Consider the following 19384-nt stretch of genomic DNA (forward strand, 5'->3'; position numbering starts at 1 on the left):
TCAATCCATCAAGATAAAAAAAATTACAGTGTGTTATTTATGTAGTTGGCTCATTTTCCTTGACTGGTGCACCAACATCATGTGGTTTATTTTGTTCACATATGTAGCATCATTTACAAAGATACAAAGAATTGCTTTTGTGACATCTAGTGGATACATTTAGAACTGCAGTTTCTTTCATTAAAAAAATTCAGCTCATTTGTATACTTAGTAAACTCATCCCGCGGGCCGGATAGAACCTGTTGAGGCCCACGAGCTGTACATTTGACACCCCTGGTCTAGGTGTAATAAGCGTTACCAGTAGATGGCAGTCACACAGATGTGTGGACTGCAGGATGACGCCTGCAGATTATCCATATATGGTAAAGGTTTAACCAAAGTGCTTTGTGCAAAGCCCCCATCGTAGCCCGTCAATTTAGTCCAGGGGTGCCCATTATGTCGATCGCGAGCTACCAGTCGATTGCGGAGGGTGTCATTCGATCGCCAGCCAGGCATAAAAAAAAGAATAAAACGAAAATTAGCGATCATCAATCTTCACTATGTCACGTTTGTCACTTTTTAATTAAAACAGACGTAACTGCCGTCAAAACCTTAAAGACCAAACACACAGTTCCTGTCTTCACAATAAAAGTGCTGATCTATCCTGCCCTCATAACAAAATAAGAGTCTCAGAAAGTTAGCATACACAAGCTAGCAAGCTAGGGATTTGCCATCTATGTGTTTCTTGTAAAGTGTATAAAAACAATATGGAAGATGGCAAAAACCAACCCCTTTATGTGGTATTGTACAGAAAGGAAGACTTTTTTTGCTGTCTGATTCCAATCAATGCAAGTCATCAAAATTAGGTAGTACACCAACTTACATATTTGTCTACAAGAAAGAAAGGTCATTTGAAAAATAACTCGCCTGCGGAAAAAGTGTGGGCACCCCTGATGTAGTCAATAAGCTCCTTCTTTTTCTTTATCCTCTTGTTCGGGCTCCAGTACTCTGGAATGCCCTCTCGGTAACAGTTCGAGATGCCACCTCAGTAGAAGCATTTAAGTCTCACCTTAAAACTCATTTGTATACTCTAGCCTTTAAATAGACTCCCTTTTTAGACCAGTTGATCTGCCGTTTCTTTTCTTTTTCTTCTATGTCCCACTCTCCCTTGTGGAGGGGGTCCGGTCCGATCCGGTGGCCATGTACTGCTTGCCTGTGTATCGGCTGGGGACATCTCTGCGATGCTGATCCGCCTCCGCTTGGGATGGTTTCCTGCTGGCTCCGCTGTGAACGGGACTCTCGCTGCTGTGTTGGATCCGCTTTGGACTGGACTCTCGCGACTGTGTTGGATCCATTGTGGATTGAACTTTCACAGTATCATGTTAGACCCGCTCGACATCCATTGCTTTCCTCCTCTCCAAGGTTCTCATAGTCATCATTGTCACCGACGTCCCACTGGGTGTGAGTTTTCCTTGCCCTTATGTGGGCCTACCGAGGATGTCGTGGTGGTTTGTGCAGCCCTTTGAGACACTAGTGATTTAGGGCTATATAAGTAAACATTGATTGATTGATTGATTCAGCCTTCGCTGTTGCCATTTCTAATACAAAGCATCATACAGTTGTAGCTTATATCAGAAGGAAACGGTAAAAACCACCATTATGTAATGTAGACCACAGGGAAGTGTTTTAAATGTGGGGGGAAAAAATCATAATACAACCATTTTACGCACTTTATAATCCAGTGCACCCTATACTATGGAAAAATACGGTGATTCTTTTTAATGCCACTTATAACAGATTTTTGCTCATTTCCAACTGAAGATAGTTAATATACAGTGGGGCAAAAAAGTATTTAGTCAGCCAGCGATTGTGCAAGTTCTCCCACTTCAAATGATGACAGAGGTCTGTAATTTTCATCATAGGTACACTTCAACTGTGAGAGACAGAATGTGAAAAAAAAATCCAGGAATTTACTTTGTAGGAATTTTAAAGAATTTATTTGTAAATTATGATGGAATATAAGTATTAGGTCAACCATTCAAAGCTCTCACTGATGGAAGGAGGTTTTGGCTCAAAATCTCACGATACATGGCCCCATTCATTCTTTCCTTAACACGGATCAATCATCCTGTCCCCTTAGCAGAAAAACAATCCCAAAGCATGATGTTTCCACCCCCATTCTTCACAGTAGGTGTGGTGTTCTTGGGATGCAACTCAGTATTCTTCTTCCTCCAAACACGACGAGTTGAGTTTATACCAAAAAGTTCTATTTTGGTTTCATCTGACCACATGACATTCTCCCAATCCTCTGATGTATCATCCATGTATCCATTTTGGTATAAACTCAACTTGTCGTGTTTGGAGGAAGAAGAATACTGAGTTGCATCCCAAGAACACCATACCTACTGTGAAGAATGGGGGTGGAAACATCATGCTTTGGGGCTGTTTTTCTGCTAAGGGGACAGGACGATTGATCCGTGTTAAGGAAAGAATGAATGGGGCCATGTATCGTGAGATTTGGAGCCAAAACCTCCTTCCATCAGTGAGAGCTTTGAATGGTTGACCAAATACTTATTTTCCACCATCATTTACTAATAAATTATTTAAAATTCCTACAATGTGAATTCCTGGATTTTTTTTTCACATTCTGTCTCTCACAGTTGAAGTGTACCTATGATGAAAATTACAGACCTCTGTCATCATTTGAAGTGGGAGAACTTGCACAATGGGTGACTCACTAAATACTTTTTTGCCCCACTGTAGATGGTACTACATATGTACAAAATAAACCACATGATGTTAGTGCACCAGTTGAGGACTACTGATCAAACTACATAAGTAACATACTGTAATTTGATTTTGAAAATATTTTTTTTATCTTGATAGATTTAAAATGATCACCAATAAGTTGACTGACAAACATTATCTTTTATACAGATAACGAGTTCAAACAAGTGCCATTAATACAGGTAACGAGTGGAGGACAGAAGAGCTTCTTAAAGAAGAACTTACAGGTCTGTGAGAGCCAGAGATCTTCCTTGTTTGAAGTGACCAAATACTTATTTTCCACCATAATTTACTAATAAATTATTTAAAATTCCTACAATGTGAATTCCTGGATTTTTTTTTCACATTCTGTCTCTCACAGTTGAAGTGTACCTATGATGAAAATTACAGACCTCTGTCATCATTTTAAGTGGGAGAACTTGCACAATCGCTGGCTGACTAAATACTTGTTTGCCCCACTGTATAAGGAAAAGCTTAGAACTGTCTTTATGAAAAACATTGGAAGCATCTGATAATGATAATCAGTTGAAGGGTTTACATTAACTGTTACTGTCTAGCGAAATAGAATTTGCTCACTTAACCGTTTAATCTGACAATTTCAATGTATTCCTTTTTCAGTAGTTCTGTTAATGGCTGCCTGCCTTTAATTGCCGGCTTGGCTCATAGCATTTGTGATTTTACTTCATAACATTTTCTAGACATCGAATTGATGCTTTTTTAAATTAAATTTAAAGCCTTAATTTTCGCACAACCCATTCAATGACTTTTATTGCTTCTCAATAACTCTGGAATAACGAGGTAAGATGTACCTGATAGTTCCTCTGAAGCGATCCTTCAGCGGGGTGGAGCCAACATAAAGGATGTGAACCTTAGCAAACCTGGGGTTTATGCTGGTTACCTGTACCATCAAACAACAAGGTGACGTAACTCTGGATTTGACAAATCACGTTTCAATATGTAAATCCATCGACTATTACATGCAGTTGTACCGCGTTTTTTGTTGTCATCCATTCCAAAAAGACATGCACAAAAAAATAATACATTTTTTGCCCATAAAAAAATTACATAAATCATATTAATACAATCATTAAAAATATGAACAAAAAAAACACATTTTATATAGAATAAATATAGTTTTACATGCAGAAAATAATGTAAAATACAAGCCTTGAAGACCCTTGTTGGAGCTAACAAGTGGGAAAAGCTACACTGCGGCACCATTTGTATTTTTCTTGAATTCAATCTTGTTTCTCACCTTCTGCTTCAAAATGCTGGCACTTGCAACTTTATTAGGCCCCAAGGTGGCTTATTCTTGCAGTTGTACTCAATAAAAAAAAAAAAATACAGACTTTCACCAACATTTGAAGTTCTTTGTTGTGTACTTGATTCTATATATAAATCCAATCTATCCCATCCCATTTTAAATATTTTTTTCATGGTTGCTTACAGTGGGGCAAAAAAGTATTTAGTCAGCCAGCGATTGTGCAAGTTCTCCCACTTCAAATGATGACAGAGGTCTGTAATTTTCATCATAGGTACACTTCAACTGTGAGAGACAGAATGTGAAAAAAAATCCAGAATTTCACTCTGTAGGAATTTTAAATAATTTATTTGTAAATTATGATGAAAAATAAGTATTTGGTCAAGCATTCAAAGCTCTCACTGATGGAAGGAGGTTTTGGCTCAAAATCTCCCGATACATGGCCCCATTCATTCTTTCCTTAACACGGATCAATCGTCCTGTGCCCTTAACAAAAAAACAGCCCCAAAGCATGATGCTTCCACCCCCATGCTTCACAGTAGGTATGGTGTTCTCGGGATGCAACTCAGTATTCTTCTTCCTCCAAACACGACGAGTTGAGTTTATACCAAAAATGTATATTTTGGTTTCATCTGACCACATGACATTCTTCCAATCCTCTGCTGTATCATCCATGTGCTTTCTGGCAAACTACAGACGGGCCTAGACATGCACTGGCTTAAGCAGGGGGACACGTCTGGCACTGCAAGATTTGATTCCCTGTCAGCGAAGTGTGTTACTGATAGTAACCTTTGTTACTTTGGTCCCAGCTCTCTGCAGGTAATTCACCAGGTCCCCCCGTGTGGTTCTGGGATTTTTGCTCACCGTTCTCATGATCATTTTGACCCCACGGGACGAGATCTTGCGTGGAGCGACAGATCGAGGGAGATTATCAGTAGATAATTGCTCCCACAGTTGATTTTTTTCCCACCAAGCTGCTTGCCTATTGTAGATTCACTCTTCCCAGTCTGGTGCAGGTCTACAATTCTTTTCCTGGTGTCGTTCGACAGCTCTTTGGTCTTGGCCATAGTGGAGTTTGGAGTCTGACAGTTTGAGGCTGTGGACAGGTGTCTTTTATACAGATAACAAGTTCAAACAAGGGCCATTAATACAGGCAACGAGTGGAGGACAGAAGAGCTTCTTAAAGAAGAACTTACAGGTCTGTGAGAGCCAGAGATCTTCCTTGTTTGAAGTGACCAAATACTTATTTTCCACCATAATTTACAAATAAATTCTTTAAAATTCCTACTATGTGAATTCCTGGATTTTTTTCACATTCTGTCTCTCACAGTTGAAGTGTACCTATGATGAAAATGACAGACCTCTGTCATCATTTTAAGTGGGAGAACTTGCACAATCGCTGGCTGACTAAATACTTTTTTGCCCCACTGTATATATTTGCATCTAAACCTTTGAAAATACGCCCAAATCTGCACTGACACAGGTAAATAAAACAGTAGCCTAATGGGGCTCTCGACCACCGCCTGAAACCCGGAAGTGCCTGGATGTGCCTACAGGTCACGTGATTGCTAAACTCTTTTTAAGAGTGGTGCATACACACATTTTGGTTAGCTAATGCTGATTAAAGCAATACAATATATGACAAAGTGTCTTTGCTGGCCTAATGCTGAAAGATAGTCTTGTCTCTATGATAGGTGCATTACCTCTGCTGCTGATTTAAGGACTACTGCAAAATCTGAGTATTTTTTAAAAACAGCGGGTGATTATTACCTTACAAGTGACTATTGCTCCGACATCAGGCAGTAGTTGGGTTTCTGTTTCTCTCACGACAGAAATGACTGGTAGCTGGAAGAAAAGATAAAAAACAAACCGCTTAACTCAGTCGTATTCAACTGACACTTTGCCACTTCATATGAGATAAAAATCCTGTAAGCTACGTTTTTGAGACCGTTATTTTGTTCAGTGCAGTCAGACAGGATGTACTGTGCAGTACTCATAGTGTAAAGGCCTGGATGTGTGTTTTGTCATACACTTAGAGAAGTCTGTCCCCTCTGGCTTTAAAAGGGAACTGCACTTTTTTTTGGACATTTGCCCATCATTAACAACCATTATGAGAGACATGACGATGAATGTATTGATTTTTATACATACCAACTCATAAATAAGTCAGCTAACAATGAAGCCAGTGGGAGCTAATCTGTTCCACCCATAAAGCCATCTAATTAACCATCCAAAAAGCGCCAACAATACTCCATTTACATTTCGTGACTTCAATATTGACCAATATATTGTTATTATATGAACTATTTAAGCAGGGCCTTGTCACAGAGAGCTAACTAGGTTATGAGGCTATGTTGACATCATCGGCTGGTAAACTGTGTCCTCGTTAGGTTTTATTCGTGATCGTAAAGGATGACGTCATAATCCGACAGGTTGAGTTGGTCAATTTTGGCGTTCAATTGAGACCTGGAAATGGCGAGAAAGACACAAAGAGCTGCTTGGTCTGCAGTTGGTTCCACCCCCCTTTTTTCTTTGCAAAGAATCAGTCAGCATCCTAATGACAGCAGACATAGTACAGTAGGTGAAGTTTTATTCTGTTTTTTGGCTGTCATGAAGTCTGCAGCGAGTAATATTCAGTAATGTACTTAGAAAAAGAAAAAGCGAACGCTGTGATAAGTTTATGAAATTAATGCGCCACCGTACGTTTAAAATGAGAAAAATACTACAAAATGTTATGAATGTCCCTGTTACTACATTACATATATATTTATAACAAACCTTAATGGAGGTGTTTAGATTTTTTTAAAGCATTTTATAAGAAGCATAGAGCGACTTCCGTAGGCTCCATTTATTTACGAGTTACAATGCAGTAAAAAAGTGTTTTGTCTTACTTAAGGATCTTGAATGACAGGCAATTTTTTAAAAGTGTGACGTGAATTACATTTATATAGCGCTTTTTCGGTGACTCAAAACGCTTTACATAGTGGAACCCATTGTCTACATATTTAAGATACATTTAAACCAGTGTGGGTGGCACTGGGAGTAGGTAGGTAAAGTGTCTTGATAGAGACCAGGAAGGCGAAAGCAGGAATCAAACCTGAAACCCTGAAGTTGCTGGCACAGCCGCTCTACTAACTGTGCAACGTTGTTTCCCTTTAAGGTTTTGTCCACTTTTCTCTTAAGACAGCATCGGTATTTATTTTTTCATGCTGTCTGTTTTTCCTTTTAACCATATTTGCCACGCTCACTCTCTTTCTCATCGGTGTCACTCACTTCGCTTCGCACTTTGTTGTTTTTTTAGCAACGGAAATGCACCAATTTAATTGGCTGAGGAGTACCACCTGGGATGGCTTAACTCGTATGCAATTGGTCAGTGGACTTCATGATCCAATCAATCAATACTGTAAAGGCTATATAGATCCATCATCCATCCATCATCTTCTGCTTATCCGAGGTCGGGTCGCGGGGGCAACAGCCTAAGCAGGGAAACCCAGACTTCCCTCTCCCCAGCCACTTTGTCTAGCTCTTCACCCGAGGCGTTCCCAGGCCAGCCGGGAGACATAGTCTTCCTAACGTGTCCTGGGTCTTCCCCGTGGCCTCCTACCGGTTGGACGTGCCCTAAACACCTCCCTAGGGAGGCGTTCGGGTGGCATCCTGACCAGATGCCCGAACCACCTCATCTGGCTCCTCTCGATGTGAAGGAGCAGCGGCTTTACTTTGAGTTCCTCCCGGATGGCAGAGCTTCTCACCCTATCTCTAAGGGAGAGACCCGCCACACGGCGGAGGAAACTCATTTGGGCCGCTTGTACCCATGATCTTATCCTTTCGGTCATGACCCAAAGCTCATGACCATAGGTGAGGATGGGAACGTAGATCGACCGGTAAATTGAGAGCTTTGCCTTCCGGCTCAGCTCCTTCTTCACCACAACGGATCGATACAACGTCCGCATTACTGAAGACGCCGCACCGATCCGCCTGTCGATCTCACGATCCACTCTTCCCTCACTCGTGAACAAGACTCCTAGGTACTTGAACTCCTCCACTTGGGGCAGGGTCTCCTCCCCAACCCGGAGATGGCACTCCACCCTTTTCCGGGCGAGAACCATGGACTCGGACTTGGAGGTGCTGATTCTCATTCCGGTCGCTTCACACTCGGCTGCGAACCGATCCAGTGAGAGCTGAAGATCCCGGTCAGATGAAGCCATCAGGACCACATCATCTGCAAAAAGCAGAGACCTAATCCTGCGGTCACCAAACCGGAACCCCTCAACGCCTTGACTGCGCCTAGAAATTCTGTCCATAAAAGTTATGAACAGAATCGGTGACAAAGGACAGCCTTGGCGGAGTCCAACCCTCACTGGAAATGTGTTCGACTTACCAATGCGGACCAAGCTCTGGCACTGATCGTACAGGGAACGGACCGCCACAATAAGACAGTCCGGTACCCCATACTCTCTGAGCACACCCCACAGGACTTCCCGAGGGACACGGTCGAATGCCTTCTCCAAGTCCAGAAAGCACATGTAGACTGGTTGGGCAAACTCCCATGCACCCTCAAGAACCCTGCCGAGAGTATAGAGCTGGTCCACAGTTCCACGACCAGGACGAAAACCACACTGTTCCTCCTGAATCCGAGGTTCGACTATCCGGCGTAGCCTCCTCTCCAGTACACCTGAATAAACCTTACCGGGAAGGCTGAGGAGTGTGATTCCACGATAGTTGGAACATACCCTCCGGTCCCCCTTCTTAAAGAGAGGAACCACCACCCCGGTCTGCCAATCCAGAGGTACCGCCCCCAATGTCCACGCGATGCTGCAAAGTCTTGTCAACCAAGACAGCCCCACAGCATCCGGAGCCTTAAGGAACTCCGGGCGGATCTCGTCCACCCCTGGGGCCTTGCCACCGAGGAGCTTTTTAACTACCTCAGCGACCTCAGCCCCAGAAATAGGAGAGTCCACCACAGACTCCCCAGGCACTGCTTCCTCATAGGAAGACGTGTTGGTGGGATTGAGGAGGTCTTCGAAGTATTCCTTCCACCTATCCACAACATCCACAGTTGAGGTCAGCAGAACACCATCCGCACCATACACGGTGTTGATAGTGCACTGCTTCCCCTTCCTGTTCATTTTTTGATGATATCTTTCTTTAACTCAATAAATATAATTTGTTTCTTCTTCTCAGCACTGTCCTTCACGCTCTCTTTTTTCCTACCATTGTTTGGTAAACAAAGTTATGGCAATCTCTAGCTAAAAGCTAATACTAGCAAGTAAGACCAGATGTTTTGGGATGCTACAGGGTTCACAGTGGCATTTACTACGCCAACTATGGCGCGGAAAATTGTAACTACAATCGTAGAATACCAATTAGCTGAGAGACAGCGCTTATCTTAAACACTCCTAAGTTGAGGTACCACTGTATTTCTGTTTAAGAGGATGAAGACCTGCCACTGCAACAGTGATGCTTGTTCCATCCCAAGCTCCACTTCCCGCAATGGTGTGAAACACTCCCACACGTGTGAATGCTTCTGCAGCTTTCTCCACCTACACATCACTCACCTCCTCGCCCTCGTTCTTCTTGAGCACATAGCCTGCGAGCGAGGAGTAGATGTAGCCATGCCGCAGGTACACACCTGTGCCAGGAGTGCAGTCTTCTACACTGCACAGTTTGTCACCTGAAGACAAACAAAAGAATGGAAGACAGGAAGAAATAGAAATAAATTACATGTATTAGTTAAGTCTTTGGACAGAGAGTAACTGTGTTAAAAATAAAGTGTGTGTCAAAAGGAAGGGAAAACAGATTTGCAATTGGACAAGTATGGTGCTAAATTCTACATGAAGTCTAGAGCAGCCTCAACGTGTCAGAAACCAATGAAGAGGTGGAAAACTACTACCACACAAAGACTAAGGTTTCTTACTAGATGGTGCTTAAGTGCATCTGTTGTATTAGGGCAACTGGTAAAAACATACAAGTATTCCGTAGTAATTTCAAATACGACAACAATCTAGTAGTGCAGTGATTCTCAAACTATGGTACGCATACCGGCTTCATCTAGTGCAGTGTTTTTTAACATTGTTGGGAGGTACCGAACCCCACCAGTTTCATATGCGCATTCACCAAATCCTTCTTTAATGAAAAATAAAAAAGAAACATTTTTCAAATTCAAGACAAGGTTATAGGTTTTTTACTGGTGCACAAAATGAACCGTGCATGAACATCAGCTCATTCCAAGAACAAAACCAACACACTGCATGAACTCACAATAAATTACACACCTGCAAATCAGTGTGACTTCTGCTGTTACCTTTGAGAGACCAGTTCAGGTAACAATGTTCAATGTAAAAGACGACACGACACGACACGACAGCGAAACCAGTTTTCGTCATCACTGTTCAATTATTGTAACGTCTGTTGAGACACTTAAATGAGGACAAGAATTCCATTGATCACTTTATTGGGCAAAACTCTTTATTGTCGGCCATAAACACATGACCAAAACATTGGTAAACAAATTCTATTGAGCAAAACTGGTAATTTTTCTTCCGTAAAAACCAGACCAAAAACAATATCATATCAACAGCAGATGTTGAACATACAACCGTGATATGTCAAGTGTGCGGCAAAAGCGTTGCTACAAAAAGTAGCAGCACCACATCATTTGAAAAGTCATCTGCTAGAGAATAAAGACTGCTTGAAACTCTGCATGTCAACATCTCCGGCCAGTGCCACACCTAACAAAATGCCAAACCAACCAGCACTGACCCAATTGAGCCAGGCTTCTCCCATTTCCAGATCAACACCGTATGAATAAAATAGTCAACAACAGAAGGAGATATCGTCCGCAGGAACCTACCACCTAGCGAAGGACATACACAATTTGATTTCCTATTATGCAGCTCATTTTTATTTTACAGTTTTTGAAATATCTTGTGTGACATCATGCACAAAAGTGCACTTTATTTGTTTTAAACTATTGTAGTGGCGTTCTATACAAAAAGTGCACTTCAATCTAGTGTTGTTTTGATATATCATCTTAGTGAAATCATGCATTAAAGTGCACTAATAGCTTGTTTTAAAATGTCTGACAATCTTGCACTCTGTTTGGAAATGACATAATTGTTTGTGCCACCTGCGATAAGGTAGTGACTTGTCCAAGGTGTACACCGCCTTAGTTTAGTTTAGTTTATTAAGGATCCCCATTAGTCTACACCGCAGTGGAGACTATTCTTCCTGGGGTCCAGGCAAAAAACATCACACAACCACAGAACAAACGATTAAAATGCAGTACAACATGATCCAATAATAAATTGTCATAATACAAAAATAGGAACAACAAAGAACCAAAAAATACTAATAAATGTTGTTACATAATAATTTTCATACCAAAGATAAAAATAGCAATATAAAAATAGATATACTGTATACATTTTTGCAAAAATAAAACAAAGAACCAATGGCCTAAAATATACACATTAGTGTACCAAAGACAAACAATAAGTGACGAAAAAAGTATCATCCATCCATTTTCTGCTGCTTATCCCATAATCAATAAAATACTCAATAGTCAATAAAAACAGTCCGCCCGATTGTAGCTTAGATAGGCACCAGCGCCCCCCGCGAACCCAAAGGGAATAAGCGGTAGAAAAAAGGATGGAAGGATGGATGGATGTTTGTGCCACTGCTTAATAACTGTTTAATAAATACAGTTTTGGTTAATTGACTTAATTGTGATTTCCCTCTCTGCATAAAAGTTTAAAATGAGCGTATATTAATGCAGTATGAAGAAGATTTTTTTTAATATAGACACATAGAATCATCATACTGCTGTGATTATATGAATCAAGTTCAAGGCTAAAGCAAAATATTGAGATACATATGGTGTATTGTAACATGGCCTAAAAATATTGAAATATTATTAAAAGACCATATCGCCCAGCCCTATTTGGGGCCATCCATAATACGCCGATAGGGAGAAGTTTTTATCTACACGATGAGTCAGGTGTGTCTTGACCTCCGCCGAACCTCTGAGGCCGACTTACCGAACCACTAGGGCAGAGGTTCTCAAATGGGGGTACGCGTACCCCTGAGGGTACTAGAAGGTATGCTAAGGGGTACGTGAGATTTTTTTTAAATATTTTGAAAATAGCAACCATTCATGTTGTTCAATGAAAGTTCACAAACTGTGAAAAAAAATGCAACAATGCAATGTTCGGTGTTGACAGCTAGATTTTTTGTGGACATGTTCCATAAATATTGATATTAAAGTTTTATTTTTTTGTGAAGACATTTTGAGAATTAAGTTCATGAATCAAGATGGATCTCTATTACAATCCCCAAAGATGATTATGTGTAGAAATCTTTATTTATAATTGAATCACTTGTTTATTGTTCAACAAGTTTTTAGTTATTTTTTATATATTTTTTCCAAATAGTTCAAGAAAGACCACTACAAATGAGCAATATTTTGCACTGCTATACAACTGAATAAATCAGAAACTGATGACATAGTGCTGTATTTTACTTCTTTATCTCTTTTCTTCAACCAAAAATGCTTTGCTCTGATTAGGGGGAACTTGAATTAAAAACATGTTCACAAGGGGTACATCACTGAAAAAAAGGTTGAGAACCACTGCCCTAGGGTTTGACCGTACGTACCCAGGTTAAGAACCACTGATATAGTGGTACACCAAAGAATCACTTGATTAAAGTGCAGTGTTTTATTTTCCTATACACAGTGTTACTGTTCAAACCATGTGCAATGTTGAAGTTGCCAAAAGTATTAAGCATACTTCTGCCTTGTTTTTAATGAATACTTGGGCCTACAACGCTGCTGTATTTTAATTTTGGCCATTATGATGGTACTTTGAGAGCAGCGTTTTTTTCTGAGGTGGTACTTGGTTGAAAAACGTTTCAGAAGCAATGTAGTAGTGTATTAGTAACGCATATATGTATGTACAGTACTTGCATCCGTCCATATATTTTCTACCGCTTATTCCCTTTTGGGGTCGCTGGCGCCTATCTCAGCTACAATCGGGCGGAAGGCGGTGTACACCCTGGACAAGTCGCCACCTCATCACAGGGCCAACACAGATAGACAGACAACATTCACACACTAGGGCCAATTTAGTGTTGCCAATCAACCGCATTCACGGGGAGAACATGCAAACTCCACGCAGAAAGATCTCGAACCTGGGATTGAACCCAGGACTGCAGGACCTTCGTATTGTGAGGCAGACGCACTAACCCCTCTGCCACCGTGAAGCCCAGTACTAATAGAGCCAACAAAATCCATCCATCCATCCATTTACAACGGCTTATTCCCTTTTGGGTCGCGGGGGGCGCTGGTACCTATTTCAGCTACAATCGGGCGGAAGGCGGGGTACACCCTGGACAAGTCGCCACCCCATCGCAGGGCCAACACAGATAGACAGACAACATTCACACTCACATTCACACACTAGGGACCATTTAGTGTTGCCAATCAACCTATCCCCAGGAAGCCGGAGTACCCGGAGGGAACCCACGCATTCAAGGGGAGAACATGCAAACTCCACGCAGAAAGATCTCGAACCTGGGATTGAACCCAGGACTGCAGGACCTTCGTATTGTGAGGCAGACGCACTAACCCCTCTGCCACCGTGAAGCACAGTACTACTAGAGCCAACAAAATCCATCCATCCATCCATCCATCTATTTACAACCGCTTATTCCCTTTTGGGTCGCGGGGGGCGCTGGTACCTATCTCAGCTAGAATCGGGCGGAAGTCGGGGTACACCCTGGACAAGTCGCCACCTCATCGCAGGGCCGAGCCAACAAAATGATTTGCAAATAGAGCCAACAAAATCCATTCATCAATTTACAACCGCTTATTCCCTTTGGCATCACGGGGGGCGGTGGTGCCTATCTCAGCTACAATCGGGCGGTAGGCGGGGTACACCCTGGACAAGTCGCCACCTCATCACAGGGCCAACACAGATAGACAGACAACATTCACACTCACATTCACACACTAGGGAGCATTTAGTGTTGCCAATCAACCTATCCCCAGGAAGCCGGAGTACCCGGAGGGAACCCACGCATTCACGGGGAGAACATACTAACTCCACGCAGAAAGATCTCGAACCTGGGATTGAACCCAGGACTGCAGGACCTTCGTATTGTGAGGCAGACGCACTAACCCCTCTGCCACTGTGAAGCCCAGTACTACTAGAGCCAACAAAATCCATCCATCCATCTATTTACAACCGCTTATTCCCTTTTGGGTCGCGGGGGGCGCTGGTACCTATTTCAGCTACAATCGGGCGGAAGGCGGGGTACACCCTGGACAAGTCGCCACCCCATCGCAGGGCCTACACAGATAGACAGACAACATTCACACACTAGGGACCATTTAGTGTTGCCAATCAACCTATCCCCAGGAAGCCGGAGTACCCGGAGGGAACCCACGCATTCACGGGGAGAACATACTAACTCCACGCAGAAAGATCTCGAACCTGGGATTGAACCCAGGACTGCAGGACCTTCGTATTGTGAGGCAGACGCACTAACCCCTCTGTCACCGTGAAGCCCAGTACTACTAGAGCCAACAAAATCCATCCATCCATCCATCTATTTACAACCGCTTATTCCCTTTTGGGTCGCGGGGGGCGCTGGTACCTATCTCAGCTAGAATCGGGCGGAAGTCGGGGTACACCCTGGACAAGTCGCCACCTCATCGCAGGGCCGAGCCAACAAAATGATTTGCAAATAGATCCAACAAAATCCATCCATCAATTTACAACCGCTTATTCCCTTTGGCATCGCGGGGGGCGCTGGTGCCTATCTCAGCTACAATCGGGCGGTAGGCGGGGTACACCCTGGACAAGTCGCCACCTCATCGCAGGGCCGAGCCAACAAAATCGAGAAAGGAATGTTGTTGTCCTGCCTGGAGCGATGGGCAGGGCTGCTGCTGCTGAGTAAAGCCCTTGTGAAAAGTAAGAGTCAACACTTTACACCCGGAGTGGTAACGCTAAATGACTACGTTGTATGCCGTGTAACTATGGTTACCACGCTCAATAAACGTCAAATTGTTGTTTGGCAGAATTCTTAAGGCACGGAAAAGCAAAACAAGCTCACGCGTGTTGGTAGCAAGTTATGCTGGCGTACATCTACAGTATCGCTTTAGAATACCCACGAAAGTCGTAACTTCTTAAGATACAATTTGTATACTATTTAAGGCGGATTATGCATCAAATTGTAACCTAAAGTGACTTAAACGCCGACATATGTAAGACACTCACCGGGAACACACAGCTTCATGGGCGACATGTTTGGAGAAGGGCTCGTCGGCAGACGATTGGCTATGACGAAAGGACGAGGCTCGTTCTTATTGGTTGGTTTTACCCGGAAGCATGTTTATATTATAAGCCTATGACTAAGCGATTTGATTCATTCTGATTGGTTGGTTTTACCCGGAAGCATGTTTATATTATATGCCTATGACTAAGCGATTTGATTCATTCTGATTGGTTGGTTTTTACCCCGGAAGCAAGTAAAATTAATCCTGATCGTTAAAAGAGCCACATTGGCTCAAAAATACAATAATTCTTTAACAATAATTATTTAGCACGCGAAATGTGATTTTATCATCACTCACCACTATTTTCGAGCACTACTTTGCGTTTTATTTAGCACGTGTCAGAAGGGCATGCAAACTGACCATTCCACAGGAGCTAAATAAAACTAATTAAACTGATGCGTTTTGGTGTCCTTTTGTATTTCGTTCGCCTTTTTAAACATGAAATATATGTTGTAACCAAGGGTTTATAACAGTCGCCTATACCAGTGGTTCTCAAATGGGGGTACTTGAAGGTATGCCAAGGGGTACGAGATTTTCCAAAAATATTCTAAAAATAGCAACAATTCAAAAATCCTTTACAAATGTATTTATTGAATAATACTTCAACAAAATATGAATGTAAGTTCATAAAGTGTGAAAAGAAATACAACAATGCAATATTCAGTGTTGACAGCTAGATTTTTTGTGGACATGTTCCATAAATATTGATGTTAAAGATTTATTTTTGTGTGAAGAAATGTTTAGAATGAAGTTGATGAATCCAGATGGATCTCTATTACAATCCCCAAAGAGGGCACTTTAAGTTGATGATTACTTCTATGTGTAGAAATCGTTATTTATAATTGAATCACTAGTTATTTTTGTATCTTTTTTTCCAAATAGTTCAAGAAAGACCACTACAAATGAGCAATATTTTGCACTGTTATACAATTTAAAAATTCAGAAACTGATGACATAGTGCTGTATTTTACTCCTTTGTCTCTTTTTTTCAACCAAAAATGCTTTGCTCTGATTAGGGGGTACTTGAATTAAAAACATGTTGAAAAAAGGTTGAGAACCACTGGCCTATACCAGCCCACACAGCAAGTGGTTCTCAACCTTTTTCCAGTGAACATTTTCTTAATTTAAGTACCCCCTAATCAGAGCAAAGCATTTTCGGTTGAAAAAAAGAGATAAAGAAGTAAAATACAGCACTATGTCATCTGTTTCTGATTTAATAAATGGTATTACAGTCCAAAATATTCCTCTTTTGTAGTGGTTTTTCTTGAACTATTTGGAAAACAATATATAAAAATAACAAAAAAAAACTTGTTGAAAAATAAACAAGTGGTTCAATTATGAATAAAAATTTCTACACATAGAAGTAATCATCAACTTAAAGTGCCCTCTTTGGGGATTGTAATAGAGATCCATCTGGATTCATCAACTTCATTCTAAACATTTCTTCATAAAAAAGGAAATCTTTAACATCAATATTTATGGAACATGTCCACAAAAAAATCTAGCTGTCAACACTGAATATTGCATTGTTGCATTTCTTTCCACAGTTTATGAACTCACATTCATATTTTGTTGAAGTATTGTTCAATTAATATATTTATAAAGGATTTTTGAATTGTTGCTATTTTTAGGATATTTAAAACCTTGAAGTACCCCCAGGGGTACGCGTACCCCCATTTGAGAACCACTGACCTATAATGTTTTAAACTACAAAATTTAAAAAAAGGAGGCTTCAGCTTTACAGGAGGACCACTTTATTTCGTTCGCTTTTTTCTTTTTTTTAACTTTTATTTATAAAATTCAACATTTACAAACAAACAGACAAGAAACAATAATCAAAATAAGTACAAAAACAGCAGAAAATAAAACAGCGTCAGGGGGTTGTAAATTCAAAGTAACTAAAATAGAATACAAATATATATATATATATATATATATATATATATATATATATATATATATATATATATATATATATATACATATATATATATATATCCATTTTCTACCGCTTATTCCCTTTGAGGTCGCTGGTGCCTATCTCAGCTACAATCGGGCGGAAGGCGTAGTACACCCTGGACAAGTCGCCATCTCATCAGGGCCAACACAGATAGACAGACAGCATTCACACTCACATTCGCACACTAGGGCCAATTACATACATACATATATATATATATATATATATATATACACACACACACACATAAACATAGTGTAAAACCATAGGCTCACTCAATTTTAGTAAATACCGTATTTCCTTGAATTGCCGCTAATTAATTTAAAACCTCTTCTCACTCCTGCACTTACCAAAGGCATGCGGTAAAAGTAAGCATGCGCTAATTAATTTAAAACCTCTTCTCACTCCTGCACTTACCAAAGGCATGCGGTAAAAGGAAGCATGCACTAATTATTTTAAAACCTCTTCTCACTCCGGCACTTACCAAAGACATGCTGTAAAAATTTGAGTGTGATGTAAGCTTGGACCTTAAATCCTACTGAATAGCTCTTAATCTTCTTCCCTTTATGCGATTTCAAATTACTGGTATTGAAATCAGCCTCCTCCATTTTGAAAATGATGACAGGGGAAGTGTCACTCGTGACGTCACGAGTTTGACCAGGTGGTAATACTAAGCATGCGCTAATTATTTTGCAAAGCGAGTTTGACCCGGCAGTAATTCAAGGCAGGCGCATACTATATGCCCTGCTGCAATTTAAGGAAATATGATAACTTAAATTTGGAACACAGCATCATCGTTTTCACAGCTTTTTTGTTGTAGAGAGTAGAGAGTGTTTTAATGTAGAGTTCCACATCTTTTTTTAAAGGCACAAAAGACAGGTTGGGTATTGAGAAACTTACATTTATAAATATAAAACTTAGCCAATAGAATAATGAGGTTGCAAAGGTAAATTTTCTTTTCATATTTTTGTTCATACAGTGTAAAACCAAATATCACATCTTCAAAACAAAGAAAAAAATTGTTATGAATATTGTCCAGGATGAAGCGACAGATGCCCTGCCATAGTGATGGAGTTTACTCCGTTCGCTTCCAAAAACTCCACGTGTCACACCACTTCCGCTCTTAGCACCTTCAAAATAAGAGCTCAAGGCATGTACTGTATAACAGCTTATAACAGGAACTTATCATCACAAAGAGGCAAGTCCATAAAAATAGGTTACCATATTATGAACACTTTTGATGTTTGACAAAGAAAAGTTTAACTTTAAGGTTTTACTACTTACGTATAAAATACTACACGGTCTAGCTCCAGCCTATCTTGCCGATTGTATTGTACCGTATGTCCCGGCAAGAAATCTGCGTTCAAAAGACTCCGGCTTATTAGTGATTCCTAGAGCTCAAAAAAAGTCTGCGGGCTATAGAGCGTTTTCCGTTCGGGCTCCAGTACTCTGGAATGCCCTCCCGGTAACAGTTCGAGATGCTACCTCAGTAGAAGCATTTAAGTCTCATCTTAAAACTCATCTGTATACTCTAGCCTTTAAATAGACCTCCTTTTTAGACCAGTTGATCTGCCGCTTCTTTTCTTTCTCCTATGTCCCCCCCTCCCTTGTGGAGGGGGTCCGGTCCGATGACCATGGATGAAGTACTGACTGTCCAGAGTCGAGACCCAGGATGGACCGCTCGTCGGGACCCAGGATGGACCGCTCGCCTGTATCGGTTGGGGACATCTCTACGCTGCTGATCCGCTTGAGATGGTTTCCTGTGGACGGGACTCTCGCTGCTGTCTTGGAGCCACTATGGATTGAACTTTCACAGTATCATGTTAGACCCGCTCGACATCCATTGCTTTCGGTCCCCTAGAGGGGGGGGGTTGCCCACATCTGAGGTCCTCTCCAAGGTTTCTCATAGTCAGCATTGTCACTGGCGTCCCACTGGATGTGAATTCTCCCTGCCCACTGGGTGTGAGTTTTCCTTGCCCTTTTGTGGGTTCTTCCGAGGATGTTGTAGTCGTAATGATTTGTGCAGTCCTTTGAGACATTTGTGATTTGGGGCTATATAAAT

General features: G+C 41.2%; 1 protein-coding gene across 1 annotated transcript in view; it reads right to left on the reverse strand.

The window, feature by feature from the left end:
- The window catches only part of exosc1 (exosome component 1), a 27297-nt gene extending 11886 nt beyond the window's left edge, over window positions 1-15411 (reverse strand). The window contains exons 1-4 of the mRNA XM_061881329.1: window positions 15304-15411; window positions 9583-9698; window positions 5798-5872; window positions 3576-3664 (exon numbers count right to left, since the gene is read on the reverse strand). Coding sequence (XP_061737313.1) covers window positions 3576-3664; window positions 5798-5872; window positions 9583-9698; window positions 15304-15331 — 308 coding nt within the window. The 5' untranslated portion in view covers window positions 15332-15411. The remainder of the gene's footprint in view (window positions 1-3575; window positions 3665-5797; window positions 5873-9582; window positions 9699-15303) is intronic.
- Window positions 15412-19384: the final 3973 nt, after the last annotated feature.

Source organism: Nerophis ophidion, linkage group LG20 (assembly GCF_033978795.1).
Source record: "Nerophis ophidion isolate RoL-2023_Sa linkage group LG20, RoL_Noph_v1.0, whole genome shotgun sequence".
NCBI lineage: Eukaryota > Metazoa > Chordata > Actinopteri > Syngnathiformes > Syngnathidae > Nerophis > Nerophis ophidion.